Source organism: Aphelocoma coerulescens, chromosome 1, assembly GCF_041296385.1.
Source record: "Aphelocoma coerulescens isolate FSJ_1873_10779 chromosome 1, UR_Acoe_1.0, whole genome shotgun sequence".
NCBI lineage: Eukaryota > Metazoa > Chordata > Aves > Passeriformes > Corvidae > Aphelocoma > Aphelocoma coerulescens.
Genome location: NC_091013.1, coordinates 72,047,635 through 72,068,614, shown reverse-complemented (window position 1 = coordinate 72,068,614; position 20,980 = coordinate 72,047,635). Strand labels below are relative to the sequence as shown.

General features: G+C 40.2%; 1 protein-coding gene across 2 annotated transcripts in view; it reads left to right on the top strand.

Annotated features, from left to right (window-relative positions):
• Positions 1–20,980, top strand: part of MTUS2 (microtubule associated scaffold protein 2) — a 276,732-nt gene that overhangs the window by 106,517 nt on the left and 149,235 nt on the right. For both annotated transcript variants that reach the window (XM_069012620.1, XM_069012610.1), the window contains 2 exons: positions 5,181–5,421; positions 14,871–15,077. In XM_069012620.1, the coding sequence (XP_068868721.1) occupies positions 5,181–5,421; positions 14,871–15,077 (448 nt within the window). The remainder of the gene's footprint in view (positions 1–5,180; positions 5,422–14,870; positions 15,078–20,980) is intronic.

Sequence of the window (20,980 nt, the reverse complement as noted above, 5' to 3'; positions counted from 1 at the left end):
GTGCTCTTGCATCCACTGCTTGGGACCTGTGGTAGTTCAACAACCAAGCTTTTCATATAAACACTGAAAATAACACAAATAGTTTTATTTGAATGAGTCTTTTAAAAAAAGGATATGTTTTTTTGCTCTCTGTTTTGTGGTATTATTTTATTGCCTTCCTCATTCTACATACAGTATTGATCCAAGGAACAGCATTAAAACAACAAATTTAGTGACAGTGTTGGCAGTCAAAATCTGGCAAATACCAAATACAAATTAAGATACTGTGTGTCAGTGTAGATTGACCCTTAGGGCATATTAACCAAAAACTTACTGAAGTGAGCAAGGATTATAGTTATTTCTCATCACAAACACAGAAAGAACAGTGCCTGCTGTCCTTTTCCCTCTAACTCCAGTTTCCAGCTCTGTCTCTTATATTTTATGTCCAGAGAATGAATTACTAAAGTCTTTGAAAGCTTGTCTATTCCAGCCATCATTAGTATATCTTCACAATTGCCTTGTGAGGGGAAACTACTAGGACATTAGTGTTTAATGCATGGCAATGGAAATGAAAGCCAAAATGACTCAGACTGTGCACTGGCTGTTTGACTGTTTACAGGGTGGCATGACCCTCTGAAGACCACAGGTGACTATGACAGTTGGGGTTCAGATAATCAGGCAGGATCAGCAGACACATCTCTGTGAACAAAGGACAGATTTCTGTGCTCTGCTGAGGACTGTTTTTAGCACGAGAAGGACTCAGGTTGTGGCAAGTCTGCAGCATGGTTTTCTCTAGACTAGGGTTAGAAGTAGGACACCTATGGGCTGGAGAGGATCCAAAGCATCTTCCCCTGTTCCTTCAAGAAATATGACTTTTGATGGGTATTTCAGTGAGGCAAAATCTGAATGCAAGCAAGCTGCTTCTTCAGAGAAGCTGGATTGACTGGAGAAGAGGCTGAGAAGAAAAAGTCAAACTGCAGTTTGCATTGTGAGTTTGCATTAGCCCAGGAGTCAGGAGCTGATAGCAGAAAGTGGAATTTTCTTTCTTGGACTGCCACCCTAAAAGAAATAACCTGGCTGTCCTGCCAGCTGGAGGAATAAAAAGGGGCCTGATTTGTCTGCATAGGGGTCAAGAGAAAGGAAAATGATCAATCCATGGAGGTGAACAGATGCTTAGAACAGCAGCTGTACACAGTATGGGTTCATAGCAGATGAGTGGTGTGTAATCTGAAAGAAATCAATTAGGATGCATTGAGATAGATCAAAATCAGTGTGCTGAAGGGAAAGTGTTGAAGACTCAGAGGTTTTGGAGACAAGGACACGCTGGTATGATGGCCACTGTCTTGGTTGGAGAAAAAAGTCCCAGACTGACCCATTTCACACATCCAGTATGGTCTTTGGACAGCTTTGATTAGCATTTTGTAGCTCCTTATATAGCTGTGACAGTGTTAATAGCTGTTAAGAGTCTAACCTGTCATCTCTAAGCATCGTTCAGCCAAGTGGTAGGAACAATTAAATCTCCCTCTGGGTGCCAGGAGTTAGAAGAAATAGGAAGGTGCCATCTCGGACAGGAGACTCCAAGAGAAGGCCTGGAGAACTTGATGAGAAAGACTCAAGGGCTGCCTCAGTGCAGTGAGAAGCCTGCTGGGCTCCTTGAGCTGCCTGTGCAAAAGCCCACTTAAGGCAGCTCAGACAAAAATCCCAACTCCAGCACGAAGGCAGTTCTGCTGTGCTGAGGGGCTGGGTCCATAGCGGACTTGAGCTAAGGCTGAATGGGCAGCCTTGCCTGTGGAATTGGCAGCTCCCCCAGTGCTTTTCTTTAGAACATTGGCAGAGTGTGTAGACAGATATTTCATGCCCATCTTCACCAAAAAAAGAAAAAAAAAAAAAGAAAAGAAAACCTCTCAAGGTTCATTCAAAATGCTTAAGAAAACCAGTCCTTGTCCAGTGCAGGTCACTGCTGTCCACATGGGCTCCCCATCTCATTGTGGACCTCACCCTCTTCTAGTCAGCACCAGTGGGTGTTTGTGGGCACTTTGTGCTCCCAGTTGCCTCAGTGGGAACTTACAGGGCAAATCGTGGAACCCAAAGACTGTAGCTGTCCTAGGGAACTGAACAGTGGAATGACATGGCTCAGCCAAGGTTGTCTGTACTGCTGGACTGGGAGCACACTCCCCAGCTCAGGGTCCAGCTCTGCCAGAGCATGCTCACCCAGAGGCTGCTCCCAAGGACCAGCGTGGATCAACCTGGTCTGCAGAGTGAGAGTTTACTTGTACAGGTACAGTCTGTGTCCTGTCAGAGAGTGGTCACTGGCCACTTTTTCACTATTTTATGGCTGTTGCCAAGAGCCCTGATCTGGTGAGGGTCTGTATGGAGGTCTGCTGATAACCAGCTCTCCTGCCTGCCCCACCAAGACTCTGCCTGCCCCATTCAACCACCTCTTTGGGTCTGTCCCCCAGCACAGACATCTTTGTGCTCCAGAGAGGATGGACTAAAGTCTGTTGAAACAAAAAGCCTGCTGAGGTTAAAAGGAGTAGGGGAATTGTTTTATATATAGTCAAACCAAAAATTTCCCCCCTTAATCCTTATTTGAATTGCCTGAACTGATGTTGCCAACTCTTTTCCCAAAGAGTTGCCTGAAGCAGGCACTTGACAAGCAAATTCTTCCTCGAGGCATTGATGTTTGATGATGTTATAAACAAAGTAACACGAAGGAAAGCGTTGAGCATCTGTACCTGCTGGCCATGCTGCCAGCTCTGCATGGGAATACCCAGCCTGTGGAAATTTCTGTATGCTCAAGGTATTTGTTGCAGACTTTCTAGCTCATTCTGACAAATTCATTAATGGGTGTGTGGGGAATGAGCAGACAGCCCCACAGAAAAAAACTCTGGGCTGACCTTCTTAGTGGACAGGCTGCAACAGATCATTTCCCTAATAGTCCATACAAAAATCTAGTACAGGGTACTAACAGGGATCATATTAATCCATATCTTTCTGAAGAGCTTTAAAATAGCAGTAATTTTATACAATTCTATTGAGACCAGTTGAATTTCACGCTTCACAAATTCACAAGGAAATAGAAAGGAAAAAATAGTATCTCTTCATAGCAAGTTTATGTCCCCTAATACTGGGATCTTCAAAAAATAGTGTCTAATTCTTGAGAGATATTTGGGCAAATTCAGTTGGACTTGATTATCTTAGGGGTCTTTTAAAATCTAAAAGATTCTATTCTAAGTCCTTCTCACTTTTCTCAGCTTGAGAAGATGTTTTATGCTTGTGATTGATTGCTTTTGTGTCCATGTTTGTTCCCCTTCTCTGCTAGTCCTAGCATAGTATCAATAAAGAAAAAAAGATGGGGTGAAACAAGATCTGAATAAACTAAGCCAGTTTATAAAAAAATGCATATTTTCTATATTTAAAGATTTTCTCTTTTCCTTGTACTGAAATATGTGGCATTGGTGTTTCATTTAAATACAAAATAATAGTATGCATAGTGTAATGTGATAGAAATAAATTTATCAGGGAAAGAGAAGATAACTGAGGCTTATCCGAAAAAACAATCTCAGATCCAGCAGTTGAAAGTAAGAAGCCGGACGTGTGCAGTCCATGCGCAGAGAGTCACATATACAGAAAAAAACTGTATCCTAACTTGTAAAAATAGGTCATAGGAGTATAATAAAAAAGGAAACATAAAGATCTAATGGCAGGAAATAGGACTGCAGAGGAAAAAATATAGGGCAAAATTATAAAGCTCTGTGTTTGTTGCACTAGTTCCTGTGCAAAGGCCTCAAAGATTCTATATTTCATAGTTTAAGGCCAATCTTGTCTCTTAGCATATTAAAGATTTGCTAAATTAGGATTAAAGCTCTTGAAGGAGCTAGGATCAAAGCTTTTATAGCCAATGTTGAAGTGCATATTCTAATGCTTATAATTGCTAAATAGAAATTGATTTGGCATATTATATGCATCATAACTTACAGCAGAGTTAATTAATTGGCAGTTACATTTCTTCCTAGGTAGCCTGTGGCACTTTTTGATTAATTTTTAAACAAATTTAGTTCAGATTTTCTATTTCCTATGCTTTTTTTCCTTTTCCCATGGCCTAAATGGGGTGACTGAAAAAATATTCATAGGTCCTTTCTACATTGTGATGATACTGCATTTTATAAGAAAATGGTGAAGAAGTTAGACTCTACTCAGAAGAGCAAACAGTTCTTTGCAAATGTGAGAGATGAAAACTCTGCACTCTTGTCCTGAGTCACAAAGCAGCACAGGAAAGTGGGAGTCAGAGCCCAGCTTGAGTGTACAAAGATGCAAGGGCTGAATCACAGAACCAGGTCATTCCTCAACTGCAAGTTCAGCGCTGTGAGCCAGTTTTCTGGAAACACTTCCAGCTTGGGACTTATTCTGCTGTCCTTACAGTAAACACCCATTAAAATACTGAGAGATTTGTCACTGATTTTCACAAAGCAGCATCTATTTGTGACAAATAGTAAATGTTTTACATTTGCAGATCTGATAGGTTTTTTTCTCCAATTCACGTGGCCAGATGGATTTTATAGCTCTGATTTGGAATATTCAGCAGGCCTCTGAAAATATAAGTTAGAGAAGTGTGCTCACCTCCACAACCAGGTCTCTTTCCAGGAACTAGAGGGGCACAGATTGCAGTGAACATTTTGCAGTGAGAACATACTGGGGGTTGTTTTTTTTCTCACAGAAATTATTTGGCAGTACAACTTCTCTGATAAAATGTACTTAAAACATCTCCAGCTTTATTTTTAGCTATCTAAGTTAAAACCACCTTCTCCCAGAATTGTGTTCTGGTAAGAGTATTTTAAATATCTTATAATAAAAATTCCACTTACACACTCTCTTGGTGTATCTACCTCTGTAAATAATATAACCTTTCGTAACTTAACAGTACCTTCATTTTCACTAATTGAAGGTCTTCTATTTGTCTGTTTTCTGATGGGGAAGGCATCAATTTTTTATTTGGATGTAGTTGCATATTGAGAGTGTAATATACATATTCTTGAAGAGCGATTCATACAGTAAGACCATAACTTTCTGAAAGTTTGCAGTGCTCTGAAGACCAGATTCACAAGGAGGGAAATTTAGCCTTTATACATAATTTGGAGCTCCATTATTGTCCGGGTTTATTGATTTATTGCATAATGTCGGTGTTGATGATTTTTCTGTAGGTTGCGGAAAGGCCTGCGAAAGAGGAATTTTGCCCTCCACCATACACTCACTATGAGGTCCCACCAAGCTTTTATCGATCTGCCATGATACTGAAGCCACAGTTAGGACTGGGTGCAGTGTCCAGGTTACCATCTGCCAAGAGCAGGATTCTCATTGCGAGTCAAAGGGCCTCAGGTAGTTGTCTCCATCAGCAAGGAGAAATAACAAGTGCTCCCAGCCTCTACCATCCTGATGCTTCAGGTAAAGTATGAACTTTCTTTCCTTTCCCTTTACTGTAGTCACCAATAAGATACCTTTTTTTGAGACAGAAAAATCACAAAATGAGCAACATTTTGACCTGATACCACAAAGCTCCAACAGCACTCTTTGAGGTGTGTCTTTTTATCCTGCAGCAAGGCTGACTAGGGAGTCTGGGACTTGTGCAAAGGTTGTTTAGCAGGTCATTGCCAAAGAAAGAGAATAGTTTTCAATAATAATTCTCATTTTTCACCTTTTTATCTTCCTCTGCCTTGTAAATGCCTGAAATTCTCTGGTTTTGTTCTGGGAAGATAATGGGACATTTTCTTCCATCACAAAGACCCCACCCTTCAGTCTGGATTTGACATTCCCCACCATGTTGTGCTCTGAAAACCTGGGCAGTGTTCAAATGTGCCAACAGAGATCTTGATTCTCTAAAGGCCTGATATACACCTCTTTGGAGACAACACTTCTAATACCTCTTTCTTCCAGCTATTGCCCAGCTCAGCATGACCCTGGGCAGAATTACAGGGGATGGAAAAGCACAAGAAGAGCTGGAAGGAGAAGTGTATGGTGCCACAAGAAAGAGACAATAATTACTTCTACAGGACACTCCTTGGTAGCCTGGAAAAGCATGGAGGTTTTAACAATGCACATTTAAACCGGCAAGTTCAGAGAAAACTGAAAATCAGTCATTGCCAGAGTGAAATGTAGCAGCTGTTTAACAGACTAGAAGTCTGCAGAGATTTTTAAAAATAGTCGTAAGAGCTAAAGTTAATGAATGACTTAAGGTCATATGATGCCTCCTCTTGCCCCAGGATGGGATTTCTTCTGGTGTATGCTTATTTAACCTGTTCATGAAAAACTATTTATAAAAATCTTCAGTATGAGATCTTGGAGCCTCTGAAAGCAGGACTGCTCCAATGCATTACCTTTTTTCCGGTTAAAAGTGTTCCCAAGCCTTTTGCCTAATCGCCTTTGTTACAATTTGTTTCCTCTTTCATCTGGAGTGGTTGTGGGGTGTTTTCCTCTGTGCAGGTATTTGAAAACTATTACTGTGTCTCCCCAGCATCCATTTATCTGTACTAAGAAGCAGGAGAAATTTAGAAAAATTTAGAATGGAAATGCACCAGTGCATCTTGACTTTACCGTGAGAGGACAGTCTCAGTCAGTAATACAGGTTGACAGGATTTGGGGTTTATCAGAAAATCAAGCTTCTCTGTAACACAGTGCCTCTTGCCAGTATCCTTTGCTATCTGACCCTGCATCTGGAGTTTATCTGTGCTGATGCCATTAGCAGAAGCTGACGAAGCTGTATGTGGCTTCTGAGACACCCCAAGATTGCAGCCTGGGTAGTAAATACCATTTCAGCCCTGTGACTTGAGTTCAGTCAGCATTGAGCATGGGAATACAGGCACAGAGCGTAATTGGATCATGATTTCCAGTTAAATAAAACTGTAAGAGCCTGTGAGTTCAGGATATGAGTAGGGTAAGCCCTTGTGTAACAGCAACCAGTTTGGGAGATAGGTACGAGAGAAAATGCAAACAGGACCTATTACCCAATAAATGGTCTTTTCTGATCCTCAGAAATGAACATTGCCTCCATTTATATTCATCCATCACCCATCCATTGCCCACATTATCCTGCACTACTGATGCTAGCAGACATGACTTCTCCTTAGCCACTTCTAATCCATATAGGACCTCGTCTTCCTATGTTATGTGACATTCTAAAATCTAAACAGGATCAGCTTATCAGTCCCATTTTTTGTCTGTAATACTGCCTTTAAAAATGCTAGTGCATGAGAAGTGTACATAAGTAAATTGCACCAGCTGTTACTGTGATTCTATTCCACTAAAGCTGTATTTCTTAAAGTTTTCATATTTCTCAGGGGTTTTTTTGTTATTTTAAAATTTTTTAAAAATTATATATTTTTTAAATCACTGATTATTTTTTGGACCTTGTCTGCTTTGGAGGTCAAATTTAATTCATAAAATTTTTCAGCTCTCCATAGTTTCCTTCCTACAGCTGTTATTTTGCATGTTTCTCTCTAGTCTGTTCCTTCCTTGCTGTTTCAAAAAGGGTATTAAAGATAACTCATGGTAGTCCAATAATCTGTCATCTCTTTCAGGGCCCCAAAGTGTATCTCATCTGGTCTTTGGGCTCTGAACTGTTTTTATGGATTTTACATTACACGAGACTTGTTCTGGAGAGGTTGCTAATGTCTCTAGTTTTTCACTGCCCACCCCAGGACACATTGTTTTCACTTCTGGCATATCACCTTCCATTTTCCTTGCAAGATGAAGAATGTGTTTAATTTTTCTGCAACACCTTACTCTGTTGCAAAGTGATTTTCATTGCTCTCTTTTGGTTCAATACCTCCCCTTACTTATCTTTCGTGTACTTCTGATATCTTATGTTCATTTCTTTACATTCATTTTTTTTGGTATTTTATTTCCCAATTATCCATCCAAGATTGTCTATAATCACCTTTTCCTTGACCAAAGCCTTTTTTCTTGCATGTCTCAAATGACCTAATCTTTCTCTCAGCAATGTATAACTTCATAGGTCAGCTTACCAGACTTCTTGTCTTTAAAACTTCCTTTTAAGAAGAATGAATTGCTCATGAAAGAGGCTGATGTTACAGGAGATAGGATAAGACTGGTACAGGAGTGCAGAGGCATCAGAGAACTGACTCCTGCTCCTGCTGTATCCACAGCAGAGCACACATGCAGACCAGAGATGGGTTGCTGGTTGCCATGGAGGGGATGGATGCGACAGCAACCCCTGGCATGCCAGAGCTGTTGGGGTGTTAATTAGAGGGGCTCATAGTAGGGTCAGGCACCTTTAAGCCATCTGTGTTAAAGTACCCAACACCATTTTCAACCACTTTCCCTTAATTTGGCTGTTAGCTGTACTATTATTTGCAGTATATTTGATCTGCATCATTGCTTTGCTGCACTGTTTGAAAAACAGGATTAAGCACAGCTTTGATAAAGTCATATTTGCAAACACGAGCAGATGACATGCATGAACATATGGTCAGCATCCTGAATGCAGAGCCAGTAAGACTTGCTCACGGGTGTTGTGGGGTGTGAGAGCTTGGGTAACAGCAGCAAAAGAAGCTAGGGAGTAAGGGGTATATTTCTCTCAAAGATACCAGGCCTGCCTTCAGGGTTGCTAATCGGCATCTCTTGCAGCTTGATCCTGAGCTTTTAATCCAGTTTCCAATCCTAGTGATACCAGTCCTGCCCTGAGGTAATGGGAACAGAAGGATCCAGCCAGTTGCTACCCTGTGACAAAGTGTGAGGTACTGTGGAGGCTTTTAGACTGAAGTCGCCGTGGTATCGAGGACAGCAGCAGTGCCTCATAATGAGGATTTTATTCCCCTTTGCCATACCATTCATAATACAGCAGTCTGGTTAAGCAGCACTGATAAACTGAGTGGCTTGGCCCATGTATAATACTAATCCTCATAAAACTGACTCTGAAGTAATTGATAATTAAATCCCTGAACTGCTGTGATGGACTGCAAGTAGTACAAGAACATTAGGGGCTTTGTTAGTTTTAAGTCATGCTAGGTAGAAAGTAAAATAATGATGGGTGTTCCCTCAAGTGTGATCTCTAGGTGTGATGCTTAAAGCGTGGTTGGACCAGTGATCCTTCTTCATCAGTAGGATATAGGACATGTGGTGGCATGGGCTGCAAATTCCTTATTAAGCAGTGCTGCTCCTTCGGTGGTGCTTTGCCTCAGATGGGTCAAACAAGCAGCCTGACTGTAAGAAAAAGGGTTCTGCAAAGCAGGTAAAATAGGAAGTCTTTGAATGATGATATAGGTGCCATACAGTCTCTGAAAGCTTAATGTTTGTTTATTTTATGTAAATAGACTCTGCTTTTTCTATGGGAAACTTGTAATTCAAAACAAGCATTGACATATACTGTGTCTATAACATGTAAAATATTAATATGTTTTCCTTGGTTATAAAGACTTCTTGAAGCAAATGTGTTAGGATTTGCGTTTGGTAGCTGATTATTTTGATGGAATTAATGTCTGATTTTGAAAAGTATAACAGAGATCTCATCATTAAAACTTTAATTGTGCTCATTAATTTAACTTAATTCTACATTTTTCAGTAGTGTTTAGGGTATTTTTTTCTCAAAGAGTGAGTTAATGAAATGTTACTTCCTTATCAACTCTCTGTATTAAACTTGTCAGTCCCAAGGGTCTAGCTGCTCTTCTCATTTCTCTCATTTCTAAGCAAGTCAGCTTTCATTAAAGATAGAATTTACCCATAAACCAGGACAGCAATATTTCTCATTACACAGACAGACACAGATATATACATTTGAGTCTTTGCATATGTATAATGTATTTCATCTTGAATGCCACAATATGTCTACAGCTTTCTCCCAGTAGGAAAGCTTTATTATTCCTGAGAATAAACAACCTAACAATGACATATTAATTGAACATGTAAATGAGATTTGATGATAGAAAAGAGGTTTTGAGGTCACTTGCTGAAATGTTGCCTTACTGCTACCCCAGCTCTGTCTGTACTTGCAGTCTGAGGTACTTGGATTTGAACTGGCAAGGTTCTTAACTGTTTAAGGGAAGAGGGTACAAGGGAATAGTTCAGAGAGGAAAATATTCTCTGTTCTCCTAATCTGCTGAGTTTCCAGTTGGCACTCTGTTTTCTTTGAGAGAGCAATCTGACTGTATTTCATAAAAAAAAAAAAAAAATTAGTTTTCAAAGGGACGCACACACTTCCTCATGAGTTTTTCTTAAGGGTATTGTCATCATACTTGGGACACAGCCATCTGCCACCTCTCTGCTCCAGTTACTGCATCTTCAAGGAACTAAAGCCCATCATAAAAGAAGTGTTGTCTATATGACAGTTGTACCAAGCTGTCATTCATATGAACAGTATGCAGAACAACCTGGGTGTAGGAGCAGGCAAATACTTCCTACTCTGCCTCCTTCCTGTGAGAGCCAAGTGTTGTCTCTGGCTGGACATCCACAGCCCTTCTGAGCAGCCAGTGAGCAGCAGCTGGGCAGATGAGATGACGCTTCAGTGCAGAGAATTGTTCTGGCTGCTCTGGGCTGTCAGTGGAAAATGAAATGAGTGAGACTCACGCACGGATGATTCCTGTACTGCAAGTTTTTGAGGGATGCTGCTGCTTTTCACATTAGCTGCCAAGTGAACGTGGACATTTGCAGCTTGAATGAATTGTGAGATGATGAGTTCTTGGGGTGTTGAGAATGTGCTAAGCAGCCTTGTTTTGCCTGGGAGCTGGGAAGGCACAGAGCAGTTTTTTGGTGCTTTTAAATCTGAATCATGAGGAGATGAGCATTTACTACCATATGATGGTGGACTGACCCATCAGAAATTAATCACTGTTCAGCAGTGACAACTGTTTGGCCTTTGGAACTGAACTGTCCCAGGCTTGACAGTATTTGGATGAGAGACCTTCGGAGCAGCTGGGCACAACCTGCTCACTGCTGTTTAGGTGTAATCGTTAAAGCCTCTCTTTTAAAGCCCCTTTCCTCAGTTCTTGTTCAGAGAGAAGTTGTTACGTCTATAGAGGGAAACCACAAAAGTAGAGGCAACAGAACAGGTTTCTCACTTGTGTGATTTGTTTTTAATCTGCAAAGATACCAGTGTTTGGGTTAACTATGAGCTGGGTTAACTCAGCAGTCTTGTATTGTCTCTGACTGATGCAGTGACACTGGAGGCAAGTTCTTTACCCCGGATTCCCCAACATGAAATGAGAATAGAGATGTTCAGAGCATCAGAATGTGAGAGAAAATGACATTTAATGATGAAAGTTTTTACAGAAATGCTGGTAAAAAAAATTTTTAAAAGGGAGATCAAAGATAACCCGAAAACCCTATTGCCAGATAACAAAGACTTGCCAAGGATCCCTGAATTAGGGAGTTTTGAAGTCTTGAACTGCTACTCTTTTTCATAAGAACACATCTGTATAACTCATTTCTTTAATTTTTTATTCATTTCAGTTAAAACATATTTCAGATTTCACAGAGAAGTTACATGAAAGTTGCTTCTTACCCATGCATGAAGATGCAATTCTTGTGCAGTGGGGATGCATAAGAAGTGAAGTTCAGACTTCTATTAAGTCTCCTCAGGCACATCTAGTTTGTGTCAATCAGTCCCTACCTCAAAATGTTTTTATGTTTCTGGATGGGAACAGCTTGAAGTGTCATAGAAAATCACTTGAGTGCATACAGACAACAATACTTAATTCTATAATTAGCTTCAGGCAGTTAGAAAACTGGAAAGATTTTTAAGCTTATTTTGGCAGATTTTTATTAAAATAAAAGCTGCTCATTAAAATAACTTTTGTATTGAACTCCCAGACCTTGCTTGAAGGAGTACTTCTATACTTTTAAGAACCAAAATAAAGCAAAAAATATGCACAAGAAAACTTGATGGTGTTTAGAACAGAAAGTATATACAATAGACTCATGTCTCATGTATTTTAATGAGAAAGAAGGCACAAAATTACTTCGCTTTAAGGATTTGAATGCATCCCTAATGAGGATAATGTCCTGCCCCCAGGTCCTCATGGTACAGAAGAACTGGATTACAAAGAAGGTGAAAAATAATTTAAGGATGATGATGAGTTCAAGATGCAAAATATTGTTAGTTCAGGGGGAATTTGAATAGAAGTAATAAACTAGAAACACACACAGAAGTGTGAGAAAAAAACACTAAATCCCCTGCTCAAGTCTGGAAGAATGACTTTGAAGAAAAGGTGAAGATGGCTGGGCAGTTTGTCACCAAAACTGTTTTGGTTTTAAGGAAATTCTTCTTCTTCAGTGACAGCTTGGTGGGTCATGGACTGCAGAGAAAAGTCAGTCTGGGGACTTGCTGTGGGCATCCCTGTGGCTGAGCTGGGGATCTGGGAGTCTCAGGTGAAGCACACTGCCCTAGGGCAAGCACATCTGAAATGTTTTTTAAATAAAGCCATTTCTAACTTTATCCCACTGCCCCACTGGAATTTCCCCTATTTTGTTGCAGGAAGTCTGTGTGTGATATTTATAGTTTGTTGCTGTAAAATGGAAATATCTCTCCCGCCCCCTCAATTTTCAGAGATTCTTAAGAAAAAGAAATCTCATCTTATGTAATCCAAGTGCATTTTTTGGAAACCTGTAAAACCCACGAGAGACAGCCCCATACCTTCTCCCTGCTGCCGCTGACCTGGGCAGTTTCCTTGCACTGCAGCTGCTTACCATGAATACTTGTCTCAGCTTCAGATTTGAAGGGTGCCTGGACTTGGTGCAGTCACTGATTCAGCACCTGGAATATTTTGCAGTGAGTAGGGAGGCAGTCCTGGCTTTGGAAGGAGTCTGGGTGCTTTGCAGACAGCGATAAATCAGCTGTAGTAGACCACTGTCAAAGCAATGCTGCACAAACCTGGCAATAAACTGATGGTGAGCACCACTGCTTATCTCTTCTCTGTGCTAATGTGCCTGCTCTGCCCTTCACCTGCACCTGGAACCCGTGGCTACCTTGGAGCCCCTCTTCACGGTATCCAAATGAAGCCAAATTCAGGATCATAGTCCAAAATTGCCTCTGTGGTGACAGAAAAGTGAATGAGGATTTTAGCATCTTTTATTACTTGCTGTAGGTATTCGTTACTTTAATTTGGGTTACTCTGCCCAGCATGTATTCCTCTGGGCTGGCAAAGGTGCTGCAGACTTCCATCTCCTTGAGTCTTAATAAAGGGCTCAACCTGGGAAAAACGGGTACAAAAAATTTTTAAGAGCCTAGAGTACGTAAATTGTTTTATTCATTTTACCAGGAGCATTTTTTAATGTCTTTACAGGAATGTGTTTTATAGGAGAACATAAAACTCTTTTTAGCTTGGTGTTACACATATTTCTATTTCAAAAGGAAAGGCTTAGATATGTTAAACAAAGCTTAGCATTAGTATTGTGATGAGGTACACAAGTATCTTTCAAAATCCCCATAACGTTTTTCTGCTCAAAGGAGTTAGCCTTGTTTTTTCTAAAGTCTTCTCAAAGTGAAATGCTTCATTAAAATTAATAAGGCTGTGACCTACATAGTTTACAAAAGAATTAAATACTGTAATAATATGACCATATTCTTACTGTGCAGTTAATTTGTATTTTTCTTTATATTACAAATGTTCACTTCTTTCTTTGAAGTTTGTGTCAGGCTAGTGTACAAATACTGGTCACTGAATAAAAATGGAAAAAGGGTGACTTTGTGGCCTTTTCTGGCAGAATATGTCGATAGTTTTTAATGCTTTCTTGTCTCCTGTCCCACTGGTCCTGATTGAACACTCTAGCATTACTTTTTTTGGAGGCTGTTGTTAATATTTTTTAAAAATATATGTATTTTTGCTGCTCAGGATTCCACAAGGAACAGGAATCTGGTATTCTCAAATCTAGGAAGAAAAGCTCTGTCCAAATGTATGTATACTTGAGGTCTGGAGTCAATTGGTATCCAGACCTTTCAACCAAAAGCAAACTCTAATCTTTAATCCTTGGCCCTGAAAGCAAGACTGCCATGATCACGGACCTTTGGCCTGAGAAGAAAAAGAGGAACATTTGTGAAACTATGTTGTGTATTTGCCTGGAAAAGTTTGCCTGAGCAAGAGCAGCAGAATACAGGTTAGGGCAGAAGCTGAAGACAGACGGGGGGTTAGTAACCGCAGGCAGACAGCACAGCTGAGCCGCTCTTGTGGCCTAACTTCAGGTGCTACACACCTACTACTGGCAGTTGTCTGAGGCTTGGTTCATCTCACTCACACGGGCTGATGGCTTAGCAAGGAGAAGTCCACCGGTGGAAATGGCCAGTGGTATGTTAAAAAAGTAGGACTTTACAGGTCATGTCCCTATTCCCAGGCTTGGTGCAAGAAAAGGGCATTTTCTTTTAGTGGAATTTGAAAGAAAAACTTCAAAGGTGTTTTCTTTGATGAAATACAAAGAAGTCCTGTGTCCTTGAAGAAGATTGTTGCTGGTCTACAATAGCTTCCAAAATTGGAGGTTATGCGTGGCGTGTTTGTCTCCGTGAATTTTTTTTTTTTAATTGGCACATAATAAATGTAAAATTAGAAAGTGATACAGCATTGAAGATGATAACATTAAAAGAAATTCTTAGCAGCGTTGAACAATGTTACTTTGCTGGAAGTTTGAGTTATGCCTCATGGGTACTTGGCATATTTCACCTTTTAAAAACGATTGTGACCTGCAGTTTTTCCACTAAGCTTTGTCTTTTCAGTGCAGCAAACAATACGACATCACTGCAGTTTGATCAGCCATTAAAACTTGTATTCAAGTATTTCTTAACACTTCAAGTATTGCTTAATACTGCCTTTATATAGCTGGGAGATAGAGGTAATGGTCAGTGTCTTCCAGTTTAGTTCGTTTAACAAAAATTTATTTCTTTTTCCTTCTTTCAGTTGATCTTAAGAAAGGATCATGTCCAAGTGCTGCAAAATCAAATCTCCCAAAGCCCTGCCCATCTGGACTTCGTCCCCCAGGCTATTCACGGCTGCCAGCAGCTAAGCTGGCCGCATTTGGTTTTGTCAGGAGCTCAAGTGTGTCCTCTGTCTCCAGCAACCAGTCAAACGACAGTGCTCAGAGTGACCAGAGCAGGACAACTAACCGTAAGTCCCAAGTGCCCTTCTTTCTGGAGGGATATTAAACAGGTGTGTTCCAGGATTGTCCAAACTGGAGTTTCTATCTAATTTAGGACTAATGAAACCTGTTCAGTACTCACTAATCTGTTTTGTGCCACTGACTTTGGTTTGGTATCTTGATTTCCCAGTGAATTTTTTTAAAAAAATTAATATTTATTAAATATTAATAAACAATTACTAAATTCTATCAACTATTTAAAGTATTAATTATAACAGATGAATAGGGGCTGAATGTGAAGGGGATTTTTCCCCTGCTACAGAGAAAATCCCATTAAGAGTGAACCTGAGGCATTCTTTGTTGTATTTTGTTTTTACCTGGAACATCTCTTCTTACAAGCTGAAATAGTAAATAAACAGAGTGAACTATGTTTGGTAAGTAAATGGCAGCCAATGCAGAATGGGAAAAATATTATCAAAAATAGGAGATAACAGTTTTTCTCATCTACTTTTCTTCTGCTTCTTAATATTCAGTATAATAAACTTAGTTTAGAAAATAGAGCAAATAATGCCAGTGACATGAAAGGGATCAGGGCTGATATGGTAGTACATCTACCAGACTTTGAATGATCCCATGGCAGAAATTTCATTCCAAATCCTATTTTCTGTAAAGGCTGTTAATTTTATTAAGTACAATATAATGTCCACTGGATTGTGCAGTCCTTGGGAAATGTGTGCACGCCCTGGGCTCAGAGCAGAAAGGGGGTTTGAGGGATTTTGATGCCCATTTTTCTCTGAAGACTGGATTGAGCCTGAACTGTGTCAATATCAAAGCAAGTGGTATCAGCCCAGGAGGGGTGCAGACAGGGCCACCAGGTGATATGAGGCAGCAGAGGAGACAAGATGCTGCAGGCTCCTAAGTCTTTCACTGTTAATACTAATTTGAAATTAATTAAAATAAATACAATTAATATTGTTCAAAACCCTAAAGATTTTCCCCTTTACATGGGGTGATTGAAATGCAAAAGACTAATGTCAGCAGGGGCTTTTAACTTTTCCAATGCCCCCACCCCAAACATGCTTGTAGCTTGTTTTACTGTGGGACTGATCACTCATTTTTGGTTATTTCCTAATAAGCTTTACTTTATGGTTAGTCAACCTCTTTTGCTTTGTGCTTTTACCCTATATTTACGCCTTTGGAAAACTTTTTCTCTTATCTGGCGTTATAATCTTTTAGTCTTTAGTTACATAAAACCTGTGGTAGGGACAGAATTACCTGATACCTGATTAGATCTAAACTACATTTCTGCAAATAATATTGTTGTTTAGCAGTTTCAGGTGGGAATCTGAATGAAATGACATCTGTAGGTACAGCACTATCCTTGAACACACTGGGTGTATGCAGGTTCATACAAATAAAAAAGCAATGTGCTCCAAGCTGTCGAATTTAAGTCAATTAATTTCTATTAAAAAAACTGTGGAAGAAACTTTAGTAATCTCAGGCACAGGAAGTTACATCTGATTCTTCAGTCTTCTTAAAAGAAGTTGATTTCATTTATATATTCTGGTGTACTTTTATATTATCTTTGTACATTAGGCCCATAAAAACTGAAACCATATTCCAATCACTGGCAGGACGTGGAAGCATTTGGTTTCATCTGACTCAGCTAAAGATGGTAGTGCTCTTTAATGTTGGGATCAGGATGTTGTGACCAGCTTGTGCATATTACAAGATCAGTTTTGATGGGTATGAAAATTACCCAGGGGAAGTGTTCTGCTTGTACGAATTCATCTAGAGATGAGCTCAGCCCATCACCTGATGAAAAACAGCACCTATAACTTTGCTCTTGCTGTCAAGTTAGGTAACTCATCTAAGATGTTGTCTAGTTTCTCTCCACCTCCATGTGAGAGCAAAAGAATGAGCCCCTCCCAAGGGTCACCTCTCTCATGTGGCTCCTGTGACACGCACAGCTGTCCAGCCCAGAAGTTTTTTACTTTTCTTTAGTTCCAAAAGGATAGTGCTTCCTCTTGGATAAGGGTGACAGAAGGAGAAGGTGTGTTGCCAAGCAGGTGAGGGCACATCTGGTGTTTAGGGTGCCAGGTCTTGGTAAGTCATCACACAAGGTGACACCTAACGTCACCAGCTTCCTTTGGATTAAAGGCAACACAACTGTTCATGGGGCAGATAGGCAGGAAGAAAAAATGTTTCCTTACTTGTTTTTTATTAACTTTCACGGAAATGTTATCTGTATGAAACTGTACCATCTTTTTCTATTTATTGTCTGTGTGCCAGCAAGAGTTAAATTAGTTGCCCAGCACCCAGGGAGCACAAATTAGTTGCTTTCCATTCTACTGCAGCTTATTTAACACAGAGCAGCAGTGCACTTCAACATGCACAGAAGGGATTTAGGGGAGAAGTACTGGCTCAGGAATCTTAGCATGACATATTATTTCTTCCCTTCACTACCTGCTGGAAGAATGGTTTATTTAAATTAAATAAATAGCTGATTCTGTAGCTACTACCTGCGATCATGTCTTTGACTAAATCAGGTTTCCTAGAGGGCAGGAAAAAGTTTTACTGTTAATTTCCTAGCTCGGTAGGGTAGAAAATACAAAATTATCTGGCTTTAGAAGTCTTCAAACACACATAACACAATTTTGTATTTAAGCAGCTTCTCTGTGTGTAAGGGAGACAGAAGTAGTTGATAACATCTTACAAGTGTGCATTTGTTATAAATAGAGGAGCTGCTACTGTTGTAAATTGAGGGGCTCATTTCAAAATCATGACATATTGTAGGTTACTAGAAAGCCAATGACTATGGCTAGGTGAGAGGAAAACACTGGTTTATTTTAGGGACAGAGTGTTTTAGGATAAACAGTGATTCTTTAAGGGGCCCTGGTGAGACCCTGTTCTTGCTTTTCTCTCCTCTGCCAGATGACTTGTGGTGCTAGTCCTTCCCAAACAGATTTCTTTTCAGAAGTCCCAATGAGTGTCTCTGCCTAGGGAGTAAAACCCCACTTGTTTAGAGTAAGGAGACGTGATGTTTGTGTTGAGGGGAAGTTTGTTAATGGAGCTGTGATGTGGCAGCTTTGTTCTTCACCAGACTTCCCCCCTTCCTGTGACCCCTCTGAAAGCAGTAAGCCTGGATGCGCACAGAGCCTGTGCTGTGCTTCGTGGTTGACTTTCTGGAGATACTGTGTATATTCAGATTGATTCGATTAAATGGATTTGAAGCAGTGGGACTGTACTCTTTTCTCATGGTGAGACAGGACAGACTGCTCAGCACTTGTCTGCTTGTCCTCAGGTCTTTCCTGGAGTTGCATCCCAGGATGGGTATAAGCCAGGCTGCTGTTTACCAATAACACGCCAACTGTGACAGTCTTGCCACCAGCTGCTACTCAGGATCAGTCATAATGGGGCTCTGCTCCTATGAAGTCCTGCCCAATTTTGTGTTGAGACTGAAGGGGCAGCTCTGGTAACCAAACTTCTCAACATCTCACCAGCTCCTGTGGTAGGGAACTGACCTGCAATTCAGGGTCACTAGTCTGTTTTGGCCATTAAAAATCCACTTCTTGGTGCCTAGATGTAATTTGTGGTTTGCTCACAGGGAAGCCGGGGTCTGCAAAGCTCATTCATGATGATGGTGGCACATGAGGCAGCTTCTCACCTTGCTGAAGAAGGTGGGGTGCAATGTCAGGAGCCAAAGACCACTCCATTTCAAAGCTGGGTTCTAGGGTGGATCAAGGGAGCTCACCATGGATCACTACTGTCTGTGCTGCCCTGCTCAAGATAAAATTGTTAAACAGTTCAAGGTGGTGATCTCTTCATTCAATATGGATGACAAGGGCAGTTGTGGTTGAATCAAACGACTCAGAAAAGTGGAGGCAGTGAGAGGTCGTTGTAGCAATGGAGGTGAAGAGCTGTGGTGTGTCCATTCCTTGTTGCTACTAATGTTCCTCTGCACTAAGTGTGGAGCCTGCAGCTCCCCCTGCCACTTCCACACCTCCCATCCCATGGTTTCCCACATCAGGGCAGCTCTATACCACAGTGCAGCGAGGTAAACTTAGCCCCATCTCTGGTGTACTTTTGAGGTTTTCAAAAATGTCTGATATTTTAAACCATTATTCTTTATTTAGAAAAAGGGGGTTTTGTATGTCTAGAAACTTTTTTCTTGTTTACGGTCTAAATTGACTAGAATTGAAAATTGAGATATTTAGTCTAAGGAGTGTGAATGTATTCTGTAAAATATGAGAAAAAGTGAATGACCAGAAAGTCGTGTTAAGGTTGAAGCCACTATGATTTGGAGGGGAGAGAAACAATTGTGTAAACATAAAGAAAAACTTCCAATCTAAACAACTTATAACAGAGTACCTAACTGTGTATTTTCCCTTGGAATTTTAAATGCCCTGTGTGGAAGCTTTCCCTGTGTTTGCCCCAATAAAATTTGCATGCGAGGTTCACAGCATCCACCAAAGGCCCACAGTTGTGGGATGTGGTTCCCAGTATTATCTTGTGATTCTGCAGTGAGGTAACATGATGCTCGGATTGTACCTTGTGTTTTACTGGTTTGAGGGGCTTAGAGTTCTCTCAATTGCTTGTATCTGAGTGATCAGCTGAATGTCCTGCTCACATAATTAGCTTCATGTACGTCATCAGAATAGACTCCAACATGCTGTAAGTACCATGTGGGAAAGAGTTTGTCAGGCACTGTGGAAGAATTTGATGTGTGGAGGACTGGAAGAAGGGTGGATTGTTTAGAATGAGTTAAGGTATGCTAATTGCTATGAGTTCAGGAAATGGAAGAATGTCGGTGTAATATGGGGAAATACTTCATATTCATAAGGTCTACTCGTCTCTTAAATAATCTTCCAAGTGAAGTGATGAAATCCCTGTTGCTTAAGATTCTTTAAATAGAACAATAGCACGGTGTTAGAGGCAATTCTTCTCCGTTGACGTGCTAGACTAAAAGACATAATGCTATTCAGTACCTACCCACAGCTCTGAATGCTGAAGCAATTTATTTTGAGACTGAACAAGAAAATGGTGATGAATATTTCAAAACTTGTCTTAGTATCTCACGACAGCTATTGTTTTGTTAAAAATTATAGAAAAATGAAACTGCATGCTTTATTGATGTAAGCCTCCATGATCCTTTCTTCAATATATATATTTCCCACTGGTTTTTAACCTTGTATTGCCTGGCCTTGCTAAATGTTGAATTTCCATTCTAACAAGCAAAAATGTCAAAGTGTCAGATTCAGGTGGGTGGAGAAATGAGGAAATTAAAGTGAGCACAGGAGCCTTGAATAGATGCCTAATTTTCTCCAAAATGGGTAGAACGTTCAAAATTGTCTCATGGTAGACAGGTATAACAGTTGTTCTTAAATACATGTTATGTAAATACAAAGAATTCACTGCATGAAAATTAATTCCAATCATATTTCTATGACTGATTTTCTTTTCCGTTTTCTACATGATAAATTCAGGGGTTTTTTCCCTTCTGACCTTGTTCTGATATTAATGCCTTGACAGAAGAATCACTTTATGCCACCTTTTCACTGTGAATAGGACTGAAATAGAACAGTATTAACATTCTCAGCTTTGTGGGGTGAAGCATCTGGAAAAGTGCAGTATGCCAGCCAGGAAGAGCAAGGGCTATAAGACATTTTAGCTGCCTTTACTAAGCAGCATTTACTTTTCATACTCTAGTTCCTAATGATGGGGGAAAAAACATTCAAAGAATGGCTTGGGGGTGTAGGCTGAGAGGTTTCTCTGATGGCAGAGATTACAACAACAGTACTGAAGTATAAGTTGTATAAGTTGTCTATTAATTTCAGGGGGTTTTAGATATGGTGCTTGCAGTAATATTTTAAATGTGATAATATTTTACAAGTTTAGATAATGTTTTTGCTATCTCCATTGTTACCTCTTC